Source organism: Daucus carota, chromosome 4, assembly GCF_001625215.2.
Source record: "Daucus carota subsp. sativus chromosome 4, DH1 v3.0, whole genome shotgun sequence".
NCBI classification, from domain to species: domain Eukaryota; kingdom Viridiplantae; phylum Streptophyta; class Magnoliopsida; order Apiales; family Apiaceae; genus Daucus; species Daucus carota.
This window is the reverse complement of record NC_030384.2, coordinates 31,445,971-31,466,814: the sequence shown is the minus strand read 5'-3', so window position 1 is coordinate 31,466,814 and position 20,844 is coordinate 31,445,971. Positions and strand designations below refer to the sequence as shown.

Here is a 20,844-nt window from a genome sequence, read left to right as displayed (position 1 = left end):
GAATTATTAATAATAAAATGTTAAACATATACTCCTAACACATAAATAATATGTTTCAAAATTTTTATTTTACGGTTTTTCTATGTTATGCTCATGGACAAACAATAAACACAAAATTTGATAAATTTCTCATATTTTAATTGACTCACGCTTTTTAATAATGATAGACCCCTTATATTTACAACAACCACACTAATCAAAAGGATCCAAAATCATACATTTTAATGCTTAGCATGTCCAATAGACAAACACAAACTATCACATTGATGCATTAATTTCAACATATAATCATTTTTATATCTTTTACACTTATCGTAATCATCTTTTTTTTTTAATGAAAAAATCTAGGTATGCAAAAGGTATTCCCAAATTTTATAATCATAATGAGATTTTATTTGTCACGTCATTTGACAAAAAAAAAAAAAAAATTAGTATACATAATATTATTCTTTTCAAATATATCATTATAGTTTTAACAATGAAATTTATACTTACAATTATTACGAATGAATATCATCAAAAAGATTAGTTACTGACTAGTAACTTTGATGATCAACATGATTTATACACAAATAATACTCATTTCAAGTTCTGTCCAATTTATTTAAATACAATTTATTCTTTGAAACGTCCACTAAATTGTCCACATTTCATAAATAATAAAATTTTAACTATACCCGCTATTTTCTTCCACACCACTTTACCTACACACATTCGCTTTATACATTATATATTAATTAATTGGTCTCACCCACTTTTTGTACTTATCTTCACTAAATTACATTTTTTTTATAACCTCTATGCCACTCTCCCCATACGTATATTATTCAATGGGACAAATGGAGTAATATTTAATATCATTTTTAAATTAATAAGCACATGATTACTCGAATCTCAAAAGCGATCCATAGCGATTCATATGGATGTACATCCATAATTTTTTTTACACATGTTGATGTCCATCATTATCTATGGTCAAACTGCATTTCAAAATTAATTGTAAAAATTGAACATAAGCACCGCTCTAGGACTAGCTACCTGTTACTTTCTATCACCAAATTCAAACTCCTAGGAATAAAACTGACAACTAAGGTTACAATGACAACACATGGGTGGTATCTAAGAGTTTTTTTACAGTGATGGCAGGATGCTACAGCTTTGCATTATATTTTTAACCATCTCAACACACAAGACTTTCTCATTTCACATAAAGTGTTCAAGAGCAGGGTCATAGTCATCCAAGTCGAGCATTGGCGATCGCTCCTTCCCAACCTGATCGAAAAGTGCATTTCAGTTACCGACACTATAATGTGTTTGTGTATATCCTAATGGAAATGCTAAAAAGAAAAAAGAATAGAGTTACCTTTGTCAAGAAAGCAGGGTCACATGACAATGCTTCATTTGTAGCAGTGAGCTTCTTTGATAACATCATCATCCTGGAACAAAGTGATTTCAATTAAACTCACCATTTAGGGAACCAAGTATAACATTGTATTCTTATATTAAGAAAAGAGGAAAAATGAAACTGGTAACATTTTTGTTCGCATCAACCAATATCCTAATGAGAAGTGACAAGAGAAGAGTGAAAGAAAAAAAGAACTGGTTACATTTTTGCTGACATTAACAATATTCTAATTAGAAGTGACAACTAATATTATATATGATGAATTTCACCAAATCCGACATCAAACTACTTCTATATAACAGATCAGAGCAAAAAGAGCAGAGAAGTAAAAGAGAAAGCAGGAGTTGGTGCTTAATGTTTGCACCATAAACTGTTCAGCATTATAATAAACTTTTACTCGTAGCTATTAGAATTAGAGAAGTGATTTTAATTAGGCACAAGCCTACCCAATGGACTTCTTTTCGAATTAGAATTCTTCCAAAAGCTTGTTCAGGTGTTGTTTACTTATATTTAGTACAGGCTCATAATAGACTAGAGAGATACCTTTGCATTGATGAGTCAATGCGCTCAACCATCTCACATGATCTATATTGCTCAGGATCCTCCAGGAATCTAACCATTCCATCCTTCTGGTTGATTGTAGCAAATATTTCACCATCTTGGATCTACAATGAGATTAAAATAATGAAGGTTTGAGTTATAGGATAGAGAAGCACCCACATAAAGCATCGTAAAGAGGTAGCAATTCATAATCTAGCTACCATTTGAAGAACAAGCATTTCTGCCTCCTTGGAACTATTCAGTTGCACTCTGTCGGCTATATCTTGAAGAGAAAGAGTCAAATATGTTTGAGTCAATCGTTGCACATTTCTTTTGTACGTTGATGAAACGACCTGCCTCACCAACCCAAAATTGTTGTCCTGAACAGCAAATGTAATCATTACATGATATAATAAGGTAAAAACTCACCTCAGGATTCCTCACAAAGTGTTCCATTTTATACATAAAACCTTATAACACGAATATACTCACCTTTTGAAACCTCTCCTGGTGTTTCTGAACACACCTTTCCAGTTCTGTTACTTTTCCAGTATCATAAGTAACTGCCAATTCCAGATAGGGCTGCCCAGAAAAGACTATAATAAGAATGCATACTCGATAGAAATTGAACCAGAAAACCATGTAAGTATATTGTACAAGTATAGGATAACAGATAAAATCAAGGTAAGGTCATCTTTTTCCATGATCACCCATTTGAATACATCCTAACGTATAGCACAGTTGCAACTCAGCTAACTATTCCAAGGAAAGAGAAAATTATGTAAAGTGCATTGTTGCAAAGGGAGAAAAAGATATTTTGTTCGGAAACATGAGCTGCTTTTTACCACATGGCCAGTACAAAACTAACAGATGTGACACCATTTTGCCTCCGGTCAAAGGATTATAAGATACAGCTGAACACGATGCATCTATGTCATCCAACAATTTAAAGTGAAATACTAGACTCGGCAATTTTTCACACAAACATGTAAACGGTTAAAATTTAGTATTTGTGTTTGCAATTTAATTAAGTACACAACACGAAAAATACACGAACACGAAATACACAACCAAGATGTAGTGTCGGTTTTGTGTTTGCCTATTAGGTACACGACACGACACGAGGTACACGAAATAAATAAATAAATACACATTATAATATAATTTAAAATTCAATATTCTATTTTAATAACATATATTTTATATAAAAATACAATTTTTTTATATTCAAAATATAAGTAAATTATAAATCAAATTGTGCCATATTATATATAGAAAAATGACTTATTTTAAAGTAGTCAAAGACAGTCAAACATTTGTTTTAAGTAACAAGTCTATAATACTCATACAATATAATAAAACAATCAAAAAAGTCACAAACATTCAAGCTGCACCGCGAGATTAGGGTTACAGTCTTAGAGACGACGACGACGACTGAAGAAGCCGCCGCATCTCTCGTCAAACCGACATTAGCTTATGGAGGAAGATCGTGACAATCCGAATTCAAATAATCCTGTAAGATTCCTAATTAGAGTCTTTGATTTTGTTTCGTAGTTGTTAGTTCATAGTTGTTAGATTTTGTTTCGTAGTTGTTCGATTTCATCGAAGCTTATAGCTTATATATTGTTTGAATCTTGGATTCCTTTCAATTTTCGTTAAATTAATTGGTTTCTTCTTGTGATTCCTTAGCAATATGAATCTTTAAGCGAAGATGAGGCGGATAAAAACCTATCTTACTCTAATACTCTGACTCTTCTATTTAGGTTGTCGTACCCGTGTCGTACACTTGGACACTCGGACACGACACTTATTTCGTGTCGGATCCTTTGACTAAAATGTGGACACTTTGACCAATTTAAAAATCAAATACGAGTAAAACTTATAATTGAAAAGAAATATGTGAGAAAAAAGATAGAAGCAAGAATGAGATTTAAGTACAAAAGACGCTTAATTTGCAAAATCCCTTACAAAATCATGTCTAATATGAGTTTAATTGTTACTTTTTGTTAAGATGTCTTACTAACCATACTTCTTTCTTAGTATATTACGATGTGTCCCCGTACCCGTGTCCAAAAATAGGACAGTGTCCCCGTGTCCCCAATTTCCATAGTTCTCAAGTCCGACACTCGGATATGTGTCGTGTCCGACACTCCGTACCCGAGTCCGAGTAACATAGATAAAAACTAGAATGAAGACACGGGACCAACACCAGAAAGTTATGTGAAGCCAGAGAGTGATAAGGGCAAGGGCAGGAAAAGAAAATGGTCAAAAGTATGGGATACGTTTGACTACTTCGCAGGTGTTGGAGGTGTGTCAGATATGGCCAAGTGCAATCAGTGTAATTATACAATCATGTATAACTCAGTTCGTGTCACGTATACGATCACGTATCACGTATAAATAGAAAATTTTGGTGTACTACAGTTCGTGTCGTGTTTGGCCTTTTTTAAACCGTGTCGTGTTCGTGTCTATAGATCATGTCCACGACTTGAATTCGTGTCGTGTTCGTGTCTACCCACCAAGTACACGAAACACGAAAGTACATGACACATTTATACACGACATGAACGATTTGCCAGTTCTATGAAATATTCAAACATGAAGGTAACTTGTATCTCCAAACTCGCTTAATGTACTATACAGGAGCACACTATACTAGGCACAAGTGCCAGTCAGTCCACTTCTACCATATGACGAAGTATAGTGTTTGTGTTGTAGAAATGTAACATTTTTCACAAAGTATACAAATAAAGAAAATCAATTTTACAAGTACAAAACATTACCTGAGCATAGCTTTTTAAATTCTTTTCAGCTGTTGCAGAAATGTACTTGGGGAAGTCAGGAATGAACTGAAATAGAAGTAAACAAGTTAAGTAGTATAGATATAATAATCCACACACATAGTAAGATACATACAAAACCCCATTTCATAAAATGTTGACAATTTCCAATTATATAATGCCTAGAAAGATATAACCTATGAGAAATTAATGTATACAAGATTTGCATAGGAACTAAATAAAATATAATGGAAAGAGCCTTCTGCAAAACTACGATACAATAGATGTTATTAAATACTAGTAGCTAATAAGCATAAACACAACAGCATTACTTCTATAGTTAGATCGAGATTAGCTAGCAGATCAAAACACTATATTAACTTCATTGTGAAAGAGAACGTGTCATCCAGAAAACCACTAGATGGAGACCATCTTCTTCAACCACCAACAAAAAATGGTGAAACTACAGAACACAAGCAGTAGCCAAAGAGGTAACCAGCTTATAAACTAGTGGCGGAGCAAACATATTAAAAAAAAAACAGTTATCAAATGTACAACAGTAAATTTCTGTTCCAGGTAAGAGAGAATATAGCAAACCTGCCCCAGGTGAATGAGTGAAACTAGGACATACTTCTTGTAAGCTTCTACAGCTACAGCACTCAAATTGGCCATAGGAGCAGTTATGACCTGAGATTAATTAGTTAGTGTATTAATTATAATCATTCTACTAAACTGCCCACATATCTGTACAAAATTAACTAAATGTACTAATGAGAAGAAATAATACATTGTGTAAGAGATCCAATGCCTTGCGAAAGCACTTCTGTCCGATGCAAATCATCCCTCTATCATTGTGTAAAATTGAATAATGTCAGTAATTAAACATGTATTCCATTGCTTCGTGACACGGGTTAACTTAATTGTTTGAAAATGTAACGAATGCCATCAAGCACTTGTTATAGGTCAAGGCTAAAAGCACATGTATTTAATAAAATCCTAGCACTGTTTACTCAAAAAATGATCAGATACATATTTTGTAACCTCAAGGAAATTGCTGTAAGACTATCGGGACCAGCTGCTAACATATCAAGTCTTGTTTTCACTGATACAAGTATGGATTCGATCGAGTAAGAAACTCTTTAGACTAAAAACTCACCCATAATAGCCGTAAAGAAGGAGGTCTTTTGAATTCTCAACTTCATATACATCATCTTCCAAGACTGCTAAGCCAGTTCTGTAGCACTTAGCCGATAAACAGAGAAGAAGAAAGTCGGGATGTATAGCAGTTAAATGTTCAGGAGATGCTTGAAGCTTCCTGATAGCGGCCCGCAAAGGGGCGACCCCTCGTATAGGGGATTGGATCAGCATCACCTGATCTTTCAGCCTTCTACACACAGCTACAACTGTAAATTCAAAATTCATCGTCACATAACACTAAGCACTGTACACATACATCATAATAGTGGATTTAATATAATAAACATTCGTACACTTCTCAGGCGCAAGGCGAATCTGGTTGGCGGAGCAAGTATTGAGAAATCTTCCGATAATAGAAACAAATTCATCAGGAAGCTCTTTTGTGTCATGAGCTGTAGTGTAGCCGTCCCTGTTGAAGCAATGAACCTAAAGCATTAGTATTCCTTGTCGTGTAAAATGAAATGGTATAATTACAAAGATATTAACACCAGCAAAAAATAATTTATCTCAATGACAATATATTATATATGCATTATAAGACTGCTCATGAAGACATTGCTATTTTAGTACTCCATGGTCAATATTCTAAAGATCAAAAACAATGCATTGAGACAACCAGTACTGGTTGTAGTTTGTACTTCATACAAGGGCAATTACTTGCAACTCTATTTTTGCCCAAATCATATCTTAATCAGCAGTAACCTATATACGGAAGTTAATGCTGCGTGCTACTAGGTTAACGGTAATAATGTGTTTCTTAAACACATAGGGTATTTCCTAACTATCCATACAGCCAACCTGTGCGAATCATCAAGATCTAGGGAAAAAGATTGCCACACATTGGATAGATAACCCGCTAATATATGCACAAAATCACATTCCCAACGAGTAACAAAATCCACAGTCCACACTGAGTAGTCAATCCGCAGCCACATTGAAATGCCATTATACCATATAAACATTTCCTTTGTCATTCATCAACAGTGTTTATAATATTAAATATTATAAAAATATGATCGATCGTGTCAGATACCAGAATCCACAATTTCGCCAGCCAAATCTAGAAATCCATAACGTCATCAACAATATTATAATTCATCCACAATACACTTTAGGGTTTTCAACTTGTCTTTCAACCACAATTCTGTAATTATCAAATTGAATAACTCTCTTAGGGCTTCCGACTTTTCTCTCACCCAAACTTCGGTAATTATTAAACTATACAACAAATGTGCTGTGCGCCGCCACTAGAAATCACCTTAACCCTACAAAACTCAGGAACTGATCACATCATACACAACAATAAGTAAATAATTCAATAAGATTCCCTGTACATATATATCCTCAAATCATAGTCGATATAATTTACTAGTCGTGAAACAATCAAACAAAAATTACCATATACTCCCTCTGTTTCATATTACATGTCCACTATTGAGAACAAAAAATTGTTTCAAATTACTTGTCCATTTCAACTTTCAATGGAGTGTAGTCAATATTTGTATTTCCAAGATAAGTTTTATACAACACCTTACTAAATTATATTTCCTAGATCAAATATATGCCACATATTATACTTGGTCAATGCAATAAATACAATAATAAATGAAAGATTTCTACAAAAGTTCGTTTTTCTTGATATGCGTAATTTGTTCAAAAGTGGACATGTATTATGAAACGGAGGGAGTACTATCCATCATGTACAACCATGGTGAAAACACATACATAAAATAACAAACAAGAGAATTGTGAATAAACACAAACAAACAATACAGATTTAATGAATTTACGTGTAAAAGAGGGAGAGATGGACATACACAATGTAGAGATAGCCGAGAGAATGAAGGGAGGGATCGAGTTGAGGGAGTGCAGAAAGCAAATGAGTGGACTCGGAGCGAAGCTGTTTTTCACGGCGATTGAGAAAGCGGTGGAGTTGATCGAGTTGGATGGGCGAGCTTGATAGAGATTGGATGTGGCCGACGATCGATTCCACGGCGTCCGACATGCTTCCCCCTCTTAGTCTCGACTTTATCAGCTGCTGCGGTGGTGTGGTGTTCTTCCCAGGGTATGTTGTCGCGATTTCTCTACTTATATATCACACTACTGGGCCCGTCAACTATGGACCATTACTAGTATTTTATTATGTTCGGGTTTCTCTTTCCTCTTCCATCCTTGGTGACTTTGATGCATTCAATCATTTAATATTTTTTTTTCGATAATCACTTTCGCATGATGAATTGTATCGAAGTACAATATTCATAAAATAAAGTTTTTTAATTCATGAAGATTTAATATCTAAACAAAGGTTATGTAAATATTTTTCCAAATATTTTAATAATAAAACATTCATGTCTACAAATAAAATTAATGAAACAACAACAAAACTAGTGTGAGAGCAATAATCATATCAATTCAAAATAATAACCATAAAACTAATAAATAGCTACCACTTAATGGTCTTCACTCTTATCTAAAAACTGATTTTTATTTAAAAGTTATCTCTTTATAATAAAATAAAGTTTTCCCATCTTAAAAATATCTAATGCCCTATTTGAAAACTTGGATTTCATTTCAAATAATGTTTTAGGTTAGATTTGAATTTCATTTGTAATCCAGGAATTTTAAAATTAGAGGGGTGTATTGGATTGGGATTTTAATGGATTGTTTTTAGTCTATGGATTTTAATGGATTGTGTTTGATTTTGATTTTGCGCGGATTCTTGATAAAATGTCGCAGAGTTGATAGGATTTAAGCACAATGCTTCAAAATTCCATTGATTTTGATGAGATTTCAAAAAACCTAAAATACACTGAAGAATGCCACAAAATCATCATTTTATTAAATGCAAAAAAATCCATCACCATTTGAATAACATCAGATTTTAATGGATTTTAAACAATCCCAATTGAATGCTATCGGATTTTAAAGCATAATTTAAAATCCCAATTAAATACCACCAGATTTTGTAGCATAATTTGAAATCTCAATTGAATACCTCAATATTTTAATGGATTTCAAACAATCCCAATCGAATACCCTCGGATTTCATGAATGCAAAAAAATGCTTTAAAATCTCAATCAAATACACCCCTCTTAATATAAAACTAAAAATTTGAAATGACAACTGAAATCATGTTATTTGAAATCTAAAGTTTAAAATGATATACATGTTACCAGACTCAGGGGAATTTAACCTAAAACGATTTTACATTGAACGAGTTATTTGACAGGTAGTAAGTAGTTCATGTTTAAACCATTTCCTTTGTCAAAACATGTTTAAACCATCTCCTCCATCTCCTCTAAATTGCCTGTGTAAACGGTAAACTCAGCCAAGAAACTTTATATGATCATATATCCCATAAAATAAAACCTTCTAATTTTTATAGGCATCAAGTTATTTTTTCCTTACTCTTATACTTACTGGTTTCTGTAACAAAGTATAAGGTATTCGGGTTGTTTGGGTTATCATAAAAAAAGTGACTTATTACTTAAATTAAAGAAGTGAAAAAGAAGTAAGAATTAAATAAGTTAATAAAGTGTTTATAAAAAAAGTAGAAGTTGTTATACAATAGTTAGCATTCTTTTTAGTTGATTCTTCAAAACAAACCGGCGCATTGTCTGTTGTCACCTCTACAGCTCAAGAAAGTTTGGAATTGTTGATATTTATTAGTATCAACAAAAGGAAAGTTGTGCTTCATTCTTGTAAAGCTTCCTTTGTGTTATGTTTGGTTGAGGAGAATGAAATGAAATGTGTAAAGATACTTGAAACTAATAAAGATAAGAAAAAAATTTGAAAAAAATTTGAGAAAGTGCAAAATTGCTATGATGAGATTTGAGAAGAAATTGAGGATGGGAGAGAATGAAGCATTCCATCTCAAATTGAAGGTGTGATATCTAGCACATGAGGTAAGGAATAAAATGGAGGAAGGAATGAAATTTCTTATAAATTGTTCATAAGATAGTTCATTTTTCATTCCAATCCTTCCGGAATCATTCACCCTAACCAAACACAACATTGATCTTCAAAGTCTTCTCAAATCTCAATACAAATAAATGATTCAGTTCAAGAGCCAAAGATAGTAGACATTGAACGAATTAACAGCATATTTACGCACACTTCAAAAGGGAAAAAAAAAACACTTTACCGCAGGCTGGAAAGGTAAAATGACCTGTCATTCATATATAACAAAAATACACCATAAAGGCGAATCAATCACAGTTTCATTATTTTTGGGTTCATATAGCTCGTCTTTTAAACCTAAACAAAAATTGGGGAACAAAATCACCCAGCCATACTGGCAACTCATATATACTACTATAAAGCCGATGTGTCGTATAAAGACCATACGGTTGGTATTTGAATCATTGAATTAAATTCTATAGATTATGCATTCAACTTCTGTGAAGAGCTGAAAGCACTCATATGCTGAAGATGTAACGCAGCCAAGAGACTATTCCATGATTCTCCGGGAGGACCAGCCACTTGAAAGTCCAGAAGCTTTTTCTGTTTCTTGTAATATTCTTCAATGGGCTTGCTCTGATGAAAGGAGAATTGTAAACGCTTCATAACGACTAAGTAATCACATTTATTATAATAATATCAAACATTAGCATGGTTTACCAAAATCTATACATTTAACAAAGCATCTTAACACAAAAACCACAACACATAGCAGGATCAAATAGATAACTGCAAGTTCACAAAGAGTAGGAAAATTTAATAGAATAATGTTAGAAGAAGGCCATTAGAATTGCAGGTCTAAACTCATTTTTAATATGGAAATAAATTATATTTTTTAACAACAAAGTTCTGTGGATATTCATGACACTTACATGGGCAGAAGAAAGAGGGTGGGAAAAGAAAAACAGCTTGGACAAAACTGACTTAACATTATAGAAACAAAATGGTTAAGACGACCATTTTTTTTGATAACCTCAGACCTATCAATCAATTCAGGATCCATTTTCATTTACCATCGGTACAACCATACATGTGTTTCACGAATTGTTACAACGTAAACTAGCTTACCATCATTATCTGTCTAAGTATTCATATCTGGAGTAATAACTATTATACAATTAGGAGTCAAAGCAAAGCTTCTATAAGCTAACCTATTGTATCCTAAACAAATGGAAAACATTCAACCTGAATCAACACAATGATGCATGCAATAAGAAACATATTGGGAATAAAAACTTATTTCTAAATGCAAGAAGGTTCAAATGGAGGTTCCCTAACACTTGAAAACTCAACCTCCCACCTGAGAGAGAACGCATGATCCTGGTGGGGTGGAGCATGAACAAGGGACTGCCTTTTTAAAAAGTTTTCAACACCAACCAATAAATATCATCATATTTAAAGCACGTGATACAATTGGAACCAGGAATATATATACTTCTGAATTAGACAGTGTACCTGCTCGGCATAAGTACGAAGTTTGTCTCCACCAACACCTGCTAGATTAGCACCATTGAGTTCTGCAGTATTAACTTTGGAATGCAGATTTCTAGTCATTATGGAGCTGTGCATGCCCAGAAAATCATGGCAGGCAGAACAAGCTTGATCACCTAAAAGTCCCTTTAACATGCAATCCTCAGTACATTTGATATTTAAGACCAAATCTATGTCAGCAATTTTGTCTAGGACTTCCTGCACCATGAATAGAAAACAAAGAAATAATTAAGAACATGAGCGTATTTCTATGACTATTACAGCACTCTAGATTTTACTAAGAAAGGCAACCTATACTTTAACACAGAGACGGAAAACTCTTCTTCCAAGACTGCTGTGAAATATGGGCATGAAGAACAGCCATTTACAACAGATTGCAAAAAGTAAAAAGAATAATCCATAGAGATTTCGACATGATAGAATAACATTGCTGGACACGTGATAGCTTCAAGAAGCATGCTCAGGAGGATAATTGGTCACAGTTACTTAAATAAAAAGGCAATAAAAATATGACTCACAGCTTGCACTCTTGTTCGAGGAATACCATCCAGAATGAACCCAGATTCACCCCTGCAGTATCCTTCTTCCAGCCTCTTCGACAATAGACCAAAAATTACTTCCTGTGGAACAAGCTTCCCTTGGTTTACAGAGTTTGCAATCTAAGTAAGAACAAAGACGAATGAGATCAGAAGAAATGAATATCTAAAGTGTAAAACACTATACATAACTTGCAATATACATATTAGAGGGGATGCATCATGCAAGTATCAACATACTATTCCTTGAAGAAAACTTCTAATGTCCCAACATAGTAGTGTTCAAAAGATTGCTAAGTGGGCCCCGGCAGTTAAGGTAACTTCTACCAAATAATTAGATGATATTTAATATTATTTTTCTGTACAGAAAAAATACTTTCAGAGTTCAAGCCATGACTTAAGTAATCATAACTACAAGTATAATTGCCGGTTATCGAGCTCAGGTACAGGTGCGGATCCAAGTGTCGGATCTGTAGTTTAAGAGGATTGGTGGATATGTTCACTTTGATATGGATCCGAAGTGGATACGGGTGCCGGGATTCAGCATATAATGTTAACATAAATGAAACTGTCATTTTTTAATTATTTTACATTTTTCAAATCAGTGTCTTTTACTAATAAACAAACACATAATTGTTTATTTTTAACTGTGTAGCATAAATCATAATGATGACATATAATAGTCATCCGTGAACATCACTCTAGAAACGAGTTGTTTTGAGACCTTGTAAAACATTTTGAATAAGATTGTTTTACCAGCTTTTATGAAGTGTCCGACTCAGATCTTATACCCACTCCCATGTCATGTTCGGTCGAAAGGGTATGAAGGTCAAACTGAAGAGTCCGGTGAAGGAGAGCATACATATACAGCATCATATCATCAAAGTTCATAGTCGTTACTTTTTTTAAAAACAAGTTCCCCCTTTTTTAGTGACATTCACACATAGTTTTTTTTACAGGGGATGGAAGGATGACGATTCGATTCATGACCTGGGAAATGATCAAATATCTTGATACATCACAATCCTTTAAATATTAAAAACCATTTTTTCACTCCAAGCTAAAACCCAAGAAACCCTATCAAACAGCGAACAATCATGAAACCCCTACCCCCCCAAAAAAAATAATTTAACAGCATCCAGTTCACAATTTTATGCCATGGATTATAAATAACATTTTCCCATACACAGAGTGCTCGAGTTTCCTCCAATGCGGTATCTTTGCAAATGACCTTTATCGATCAAGTAATTCCGATCTTCAGAAATCAATACTACCATATATTCCAAGAAAAATAGAACACGGCAGTAGTAACAATTACTCGTAAGAACACCAAAATAACATTTCAAACAACAATGAGAAAACTATTTTCACAAAATTCCATCAAAGACCCCACAAAAACTAAAAATCAAGAATATAAAACAAACATTTCACCACGCACATAACCACAAATACATACATACAGATATACAAACGCACCTGTTTGTAAAGGAAAGAGTGAGGGCTAAGTTCTTGACGAACAAGAGTGCCCATAGAAATATGAGGCACATCAAGAAGCTTAGAGAGCCTATCAGCATACACGTGTCGCTTAGCCATTGGATCCCCAAGAATAACCCACTGAACATCTCTCCCTGTAACACAGCCCTCACTATCCTCCATTGTTGTGTATCCATCCTCGTGCTCCGATTCGTCGTAATCGTAAGCAAGCGCCGCGGCCGATCCGAAAGGCCTGCGGCGGAGGAAATGATGGGGTAAGGCTGAAGCGGCCGCTTTCAGGCGGTGGCTCACGACGGCCATGGCGGCGGAGAAATAAGAGAGAGAATGTTCTTGTGTTTGGCACGCGAAGAGAGAGAGGGGTTTAAGTTTAGGTTAGTGTTTTAAGGAGAGGAAAGAGGGGGTAATTAAAGAGTTTGACTTTTTTCCACTTTTGGAGTAAGACGTGGCAACTTGTCATTGGTACATCGTCTTTCTGCGGTTCCAATTTAATTCACCATATTTTCCATATATTTTTTTATCCATCAATTCCCGAAATTAAATAAAAAGTATTAAATACAAAAAAAAAGAGGAATTTATATTTTTAAGTGTAAATGACAAAGTGGTGGCCGTTGTTTTCAAAATTTTACAAGATATTGGCTTGACTTTAAAAATTACATAATGGTGGCCGGAGTTTACTTCCGTCTTTTAAAAAGATGGCAGCCGGGAACCTCCGTTAATTTTCTTCCTTTTAACTCTTAAAACTAAAAAAGTAAAGAACAAAGTGGTGGCCGTATTTTTCCAAAATTTACAAAATGTTGGCTCGATTTCCACCACTTTTTCATTTATTTTTTTATTTTTTGAAATTAACGGAGGAAAATTAACGGAGATTCACGACCGCCACTTTATTAAAAAGCGAAAAAAAACTCTGATCATTATTATGTAATTTTTAAAGTCAGCCAACATCTTGAAAAATTTGGAAAAGTACAATAATACCTAACTGTATTTTTATTCGATCGATAATTATAAACTAAATTAACCAAACTTTTCCGGAAAAGTTGGAATCAAACCTAACCGGTTTTGAAATTATACGGCTCCTTCTCTTTAGGGTCGGTTTTGTTGGCCCAACCCGACGGCTGTGCTAATAACGGAGGCCCAAATTATTTGTCGGAAAGGCCCAGTTTCGACAAAAAAACTCATCTACAGGCTCCAATCCTAGTCCGTCATGGTATACCAAGCTAAGCTCCCCTGTAATGGAAAAGGTATGTTCCCTTCACATGGGTTAAATATCAATCAGGTAACTGACAGTCCGATGACTCAAGTTGGTTACTTATTGAAAAAGTGACTCAAATGAGTTATTCATTTAAAAATTTGCATCAGAAATATCATTGGTCGAAATTTTGAAAGTATCATATATTGAGTTTCGCACATTTTTTATGAGATATTGCATCCAAATGAAAGGTTTCGAAGTCTACTATTTTAGCTAATTTTGTTGGATTTTTATAATTTTATCATCTATTTATTTTTAATTTTTTGATTGTTTTATTGATTTAAATAAAAATAAATAATTGATAAATTTTAAAATCTAAGAGCATCTCCAACGGTGTTGGCTATAATCGTTGGCTAAATTGGACCTGTAAGACGTTATGTAAAATTTGTTGAACCTGTAAGAGATTTCTCTTCAATGGTATTGGGTATATTGGTTGGATATAATTTAAAAATAGCATGTTATTAATATTTTAGATTGTTAAAATAGAATATATCAGTTCAATATGGTAATAAATGATGTGCAATCTTCCTACAGATTTCTTACAGACCTGTAGTGGTTCGACAAATTTAGCCATCCATAGGAGGTTGACTAAATTTATAGACAACAGGTCACTGTGGTTGGAGTGTGAATTTTTGAAGTGGTTGGCTAAATTTTTTATTTTTGGCATGACAACTCACCTTTTAGCTAAAGGATCTTCATGGTTGGAGATGCTCTAACAATGTTAGTTAAAATAGTAGAACTCCGAACTTTTCATTTGGATGTAATATCGTTAATATAAAATATGCGAAACTCAATATATAATACTTTCAGAATTTCGACTAACGATAAAGTAATAGTTTTGATACAGATTTTTAAATGAGTAACTCATTTGAGTCACTTTTTCAATCAGTGATCAACTTGAATCATCGAATTGAAATGAGTCACCTGATTGATATTTAACCCTCTTTGCATGTATTGAATTACAAGCTACTAATTCATCTGCTTGTCAATCGCAAAAGATTCATCTATATTATGCCATTAAACCCAATGCGGACAAGTCGCTAATTGGTTTTTGGTTAACATGATAAGTATTTAACATCTGAAAACGAATTGCACTCATTTGCTTGTTGAAAACATATTTGACCAACACTCCGCCAACTCACACATTCATCCGATAGATACCATTAGAATATACTCCCTCCGTCCCACCCATTTCTTATCGAATGGGTTGGGCACGGAGGTTAAGAAATATGTATAAAATAGTGGAAAAGAGGAAGAAAAGTGGGTAAAGCGGTGGGATCCATTGGTTTTTAATGTATAAAAAGTAGATAGTGGAGTAAAAGTAGTGTGAAAAGGAAAGAAAAGTGGAGAAGTGGTGGGACCCATTGACTATTTTTGGTAAGTTTTGAAATGTAAAGAATTGGGTGGGACACTCCAAAAAGGAAAGTGTAAAGAAATGTGTGGGACGGAGGGAGTACATAGATTTGAACCAAGGGAGGGTAATTGGACATGTTAATATAATCCTTTAAGAAAATAAATATTACTAGACGATTACAAGTCAGATCAACAACACTCAACCAGATTGTACCAGCCAAAACAAGGGTTTTGATTCCAAAGAGACTTCTAAGCTGACACACCAATGGTTGAGAGATTGTTCCAGCAAATAACATCATAGTGACCAAAGGGAATGTTGGTCACCAGAGTTTCTCATGATTGTGAAAGTTAGAGCTAGTAGTTTTGCCACACTACGGGGTGTATAGTTCATGGTTAATGAGTGCGGTTAACAGGAACTGGAATCCTAACCCATGTGTTGATGTTTGGATTAGCAATTTTGTTGTATGAAATGGAAACCTCATTTCCACTTGGTGGGTAAATCATTTCTTCCACACTCCTTGGGATACCCATTGGAATACCCCATTGCCATACGCCTCAATCCAATTTCCGATTCCCATTCCCGCCTACCATCCAAGTACCCCCCCTATAAGATTCTTCAGCAGAGATTAAAGTTTCACCACAAACCAGCCAATGATCATGCCAAGTGATAAGTTGAGAATCAACACTAGTCTAATAAGATAAATGTTGCAGGGCCTAATTGCTGGTTTTTAAAATATGATGAAGGTTGGGGGCAGTCATCAGGAATGTTCATTCTCCAGAGAGATTTACCCCGCGAGGAATTCGATTTCGCCCCTTGAATCCATATTGAATTTGAATTAGGTTGTACTATCCTCCACACTGAAATTAAATAGAAGCTTTGTTCTAGGGTATAAAATCACGAAGCCCTAAGCCTCCTTCTGTCCTTGGTTTACAAAAATCAACCCAAGACACCTTATGTAGAGAATTGCAAAGATTGCCGCCCTACAAGAAACCGCATTCCATCATTAGCATTAAGAGACTTGATATACTGTCAATTGTACTCTTAGTACTCAACATATCAACTTATCAAGCGTTTTTGAGGATCCTATGGTGATTGTTGTACTAACTATTTTTTTATTGTGAACTCATGGCTAACATACTTACACTCCGATAAGTCTATATCAATAATATATATGTGTGTGCGCGCGCACACCCGTACGCTTATTCCTCTCTAATTTGATTAAAGCTTCTGTACAGATGTCATTCCTGTCAGTTTGATTGTTCTTTGCTAACAAGGATGGTAAGCCTGAACTTTATCTCAAGTCTCTCAAAAAACTTCTTCACATATGGGCTTAAAGGCCTCACCATATCTGATCGTTATATCAGTGTTGTTCCCGTTCGAGGCTGTTCTATGTCTCCAACCTTCAATCCCCATTGCAGTACTTCTTTGGAAGGATCTACAGGTAAAATCTTTCAGAGGATCAAATTATTAACCCTCATGCCTGAATGATTAGCTGTTTAATACTAATATATTGGTTTTGCCACAGATGACAGTGTTTTGGTAGAAAAATTTTGCTTGCAGAAGTACGAGTTCTCACTTGGTGATGTCATAGTTTTCTGGTATGATTACCGATTTTCTTTCTGCTAATTTAAAGAATGTGGATCCTAGTAAATTAAATGAATGATGCACCAGTAGTAAACTAATTCTATGGCAATACATGTATGGCATGCCTGTTTGTGTGTTCATTCTAAAATTCTTTCAGAAGTAACATATTAGGTATGACACATGTTTGAGTTTTATTCTTTTGCATGTGTGTATACATTATATTTTTCATGTTTGTAATATGGAATTTTTCTCTGTTGAAGTTTTATTCTAATTATCATGTCTTTTACATAAATATGCCCTTTTATTTGTGCTTTAGGACAAATATATTGATTTGCATTATAGTAAAAAAAGAAATCAAATTGACATTATTTTTTTGTAAATGAAATTTAGCATTACTTGATGTGCAGATATATGTCTACTGGGGGCTTACAGTTCTTTTGCAATGTAAATGCTTCATGACTAGACACTGAATGAAGTTTTTTTGTGTAATGACCTGGGTACTGGCCCGTGGAATTGTGTTTGAACAAGTTACAATAGACACAGAAGACTTTTTTTTTTTGGTCAGGATAGACACAGAAGACTTTATTCCTGAATACTATATAAATTATTAGTTGCTGGAGTACTTAATGTGTAAATATTGACTGTCTGCTGTTTCCATCTTTTGCAGCTCCCCCAATGATAACAAGGAAAAATGTGTGAAGAGAATCACTGCATTGCCAGGTTACTGGGTCAGTTCTCCTTTCTCCAATGATGTTGTGAAGATTCCAGATGGGCATTGTTGGGTTGAAGGAGATAATTCAGCTTCTAGCCTGGATTCAAGATCCATTGGCCCGGTATGCTCAAATCCATACCTTCTATTTTCTCTCAATTGGGGTGTAAGTGTTTACTTTGAGTATACCATTTAATCTTTAAAAGGCAAGCAAATTAACTGTTCAATGTAGTTCCATTCAGTAAAATTTCGAGAAGGCAAAAGCGTAGCTTGTCAGCTCATCTTCACTGTTCTAAAGATCATGTGACTTTGCTAAACATTTGGATTTGGTTATTTAGAAGGATGCGGTCTGCTTTTTCTTATATACTTTCTTGCCTTAGCTCCACCACTGGCTATAATCCTATGTGCATCGCAGGTTCCTTTCCACATTATCTGGCCACTGAAAAGAGTCGGTAAACTTGAGCAGAGAATCCCTAGTGGTAGATTTGTCTTCTAGGCTCTATCTGATGTCATTTGGTTCTGTATTGGCTGATGTCATTTGGTTTTCCACTGTATGGGAGTGAGTGTTTTTATGGTAAATTATGAAAGATACAGGTTGGTTCCTAATCTTTTCCTCACCTACCGAGTCAATGCACCATGGAAATTGTTAGTCATGCTTATAAATTTCGAATACAAGATATGTATTGTATACTTAAATAATTTTTAAGACTGGAATACAGAACTCATTCCAAAGTCAACCCTGCTGATTTGATACACCGTCCATCCTAATTAATATTATTCTTTCTTAATTATTTTTATTCCATATTTATCGTCCATATTCCTCCCGCTAATATTTGAACGTCCATATCTGCAAATCAACATACAATAGATGCAACAAATTCTCAAACACTCTTGTTTTGTCATTTCTAATGAGGATTTATTTGTGAGAACCTAAACAATAACTACAAATTGAAATAGAAGAATAATATTATATTATACCGATGGCAATTTACTTTTCCCGCGTTGAAAAGTAGTTTATGCAAAATTGTTAATACAAACTTTTAACATCCTTGGCTTTAATTTAATCAGATATTTAAACCAAGTTGAAAAGAAAACTAATGAAAACTTTGACTTATTATATTATTTTAATACTAGTTAATAACCCGCCAAGCACAGGATTATATGAATTTTTTAAGTTCATTACTTATTGGAAATATAATATTTTTAATGTTATTTAAATTATTATTGTTGAGATACAAAACTTATTATGCATTAACATATTAATATTTGATTATGTTTAAGTTTTATTTTTCAAAATAAATATTCTCAAGATACATGTTATTATATGAATTTATTTTAAAATGATATGTTTTATTTTAATAAAATCATTATGTTGTTTTTGATTCTAGATATATGGAAAAAAATTCAACACCAGCATATATAAATTGGCTGAGAGTGTATTCAATCTTTAATAAACTTTAACTTTTTTAGTTCATAATTGTTTTAGACGTCTAATAAATATTATTAAGTGTAACGCTAATTGAATTTCTTATAAATTTAATATTGATGAATATTTGTCAAATTAATATAAAACCATAACAGAGATTATAAATTGAATGAATTTAAAATTAATTTGTTTATAACTTTTTTGAGAAAATCTTGTAAACCTCTTTTCATGGCTATAACCAGAGAATTCACAGTAATTTTATTATCGTTGGAATTTGTGTTTGTCATGGTGCTACCACTCCTTTCCGTTATTATAATAATATTATAATATTGTGAAGAGTAGGACAACATTAAATTACATGATAATAACCAAATTTTGATAGTTCGATATTTGGTAATGATGTTCTCACACTAAAGAAAATTTCGCATATTGATAAAAAGTATATATATGGATAATATCGATTTGGTTATTAATATCAATATAAACCTTTATTTATTTGAATGCTGAAATATGATAGGAGTTTTACAGAGTTGTTTCATAAATTAAATTATTTGAGTTCAAAGAAATTAAAATAAATAATTTTATTGGTGGTATAACTGTTTCCCCTTTCCATTATTATAATAATATTATAATATTGTGAAGAGTAGGATAACATTAAATTACATGATAATAACCAAATTTTGATAATTCGGTATTTGGTAATGATGTTCTCCCACTAAAGAAAATTTTCGCATATTAATAAAAAGTATATATATGGATAATATCGATTTGGCTATTAATATCAATATAAACCTTTATTTATTTGAATGCTGAAATATGATAGGAGTTTTACAGAGTTGTTTCATAAATTATTATTTGAGTTCAAAGAAATTAAAATAAATAATTTTATTGGTGGTATAACTGTTGCATTACAAAATCCTAACAACGTTAGAAGTCTTTTTTTTAATGATATAACATTGAAGTCTTTAATTATAAAATCCTAATCAATGTCAAAGTCTGATAATTATAAAATTCTAACCAATATTAAAGTTTTTATTTATAAAGTCATAATAAATATGAAAGTCTTTTCATAATAATATAATAAAATTATAAAATCCTAACCAATACGACATTTTTTTCAT

The 20,844-nt window shown here is 33.3% G+C and overlaps 3 protein-coding genes across 3 annotated transcripts; 1 reads left to right on the top strand and 2 right to left on the bottom strand.

Moving 5' to 3' along the window:
• Nucleotides 1-883: 883 nt before the first annotated feature.
• On the bottom strand, nt 884-8,074 carry LOC108219267 (COP9 signalosome complex subunit 3). The gene is made up of 11 exons (XM_017392625.2): nt 7,740-8,074; nt 6,216-6,331; nt 5,882-6,128; nt 5,513-5,570; nt 5,323-5,412; nt 4,729-4,794; nt 2,438-2,527; nt 2,167-2,325; nt 1,949-2,070; nt 1,364-1,436; nt 884-1,272 (listed from the first exon to the last, which is right to left on the bottom strand). Exons 1-11 carry the CDS (start codon nt 7,925-7,927, stop codon nt 1,204-1,206), a joined length of 1,278 nt encoding a protein of 425 aa, XP_017248114.1. The 5' UTR covers nt 7,928-8,074; the 3' UTR covers nt 884-1,203.
• Nucleotides 8,075-10,074: 2,000 nt separating this feature from the next.
• Nucleotides 10,075-13,783, bottom strand: LOC108215986 (probable adenylate kinase 7, mitochondrial). The gene is made up of 4 exons (XM_017388630.2): nt 13,387-13,783; nt 11,893-12,033; nt 11,339-11,572; nt 10,075-10,459 (listed from the first exon to the last, which is right to left on the bottom strand). Exons 1-4 carry the CDS (start codon nt 13,702-13,704, stop codon nt 10,307-10,309), a joined length of 846 nt encoding a protein of 281 aa, XP_017244119.1. The 5' UTR covers nt 13,705-13,783; the 3' UTR covers nt 10,075-10,306.
• A 3,418-nt stretch (nt 13,784-17,201) lies between these two features.
• LOC108218212 (uncharacterized) lies at nt 17,202-18,911 on the top strand. Its single transcript, XM_064092323.1, has 3 exons — nt 17,202-17,445; nt 17,530-17,602; nt 18,256-18,911. The coding sequence occupies exons 1-3, from the start codon at nt 17,280-17,282 to the stop codon at nt 18,491-18,493; spliced, it is 477 nt and encodes a 158-aa protein (XP_063948393.1). The 5' UTR covers nt 17,202-17,279; the 3' UTR covers nt 18,494-18,911.
• Nucleotides 18,912-20,844: the final 1,933 nt, after the last annotated feature.

Coding starts and splice junctions, on each gene's coding strand:
- LOC108215986 (XM_017388630.2), bottom strand. CDS start 13,704: ATGGCCGTCGTGAGCCACCGCCTGAAAGCGGCCGCTTCAGCCTTACCC. Junction 12,034..13,386: donor ACTCTTTCCTTTACAAACAG/GTGCGTTTGTAT, acceptor GTTCTTACTTAG/ATTGCAAACTCTGTAAACCA. Junction 10,460..11,338: donor TTCGTACTTATGCCGAGCAG/GTACACTGTCTA, acceptor TCCTTTCATCAG/AGCAAGCCCATTGAAGAATA.
- LOC108219267 (XM_017392625.2), bottom strand. CDS start 7,927: ATGTCGGACGCCGTGGAATCGATCGTCGGCCACATCCAATCTCTATCA. Junction 5,413..5,512: donor CATTGGATCTCTTACACAAT/GTATTATTTCTT, acceptor AATTAATCTCAG/GTCATAACTGCTCCTATGGC. Junction 2,071..2,166: donor AAATGCTTGTTCTTCAAATG/GTAGCTAGATTA, acceptor ATCTCATTGTAG/ATCCAAGATGGTGAAATATT.
- LOC108218212 (XM_064092323.1), top strand. CDS start 17,280: ATGGTAAGCCTGAACTTTATCTCAAGTCTCTCAAAAAACTTCTTCACA. Junction 17,446..17,529: donor TTCTTTGGAAGGATCTACAG/GTAAAATCTTTC, acceptor GTTTTGCCACAG/ATGACAGTGTTTTGGTAGAA. Junction 17,603..18,255: donor GGTGATGTCATAGTTTTCTG/GTATGATTACCG, acceptor CATCTTTTGCAG/CTCCCCCAATGATAACAAGG.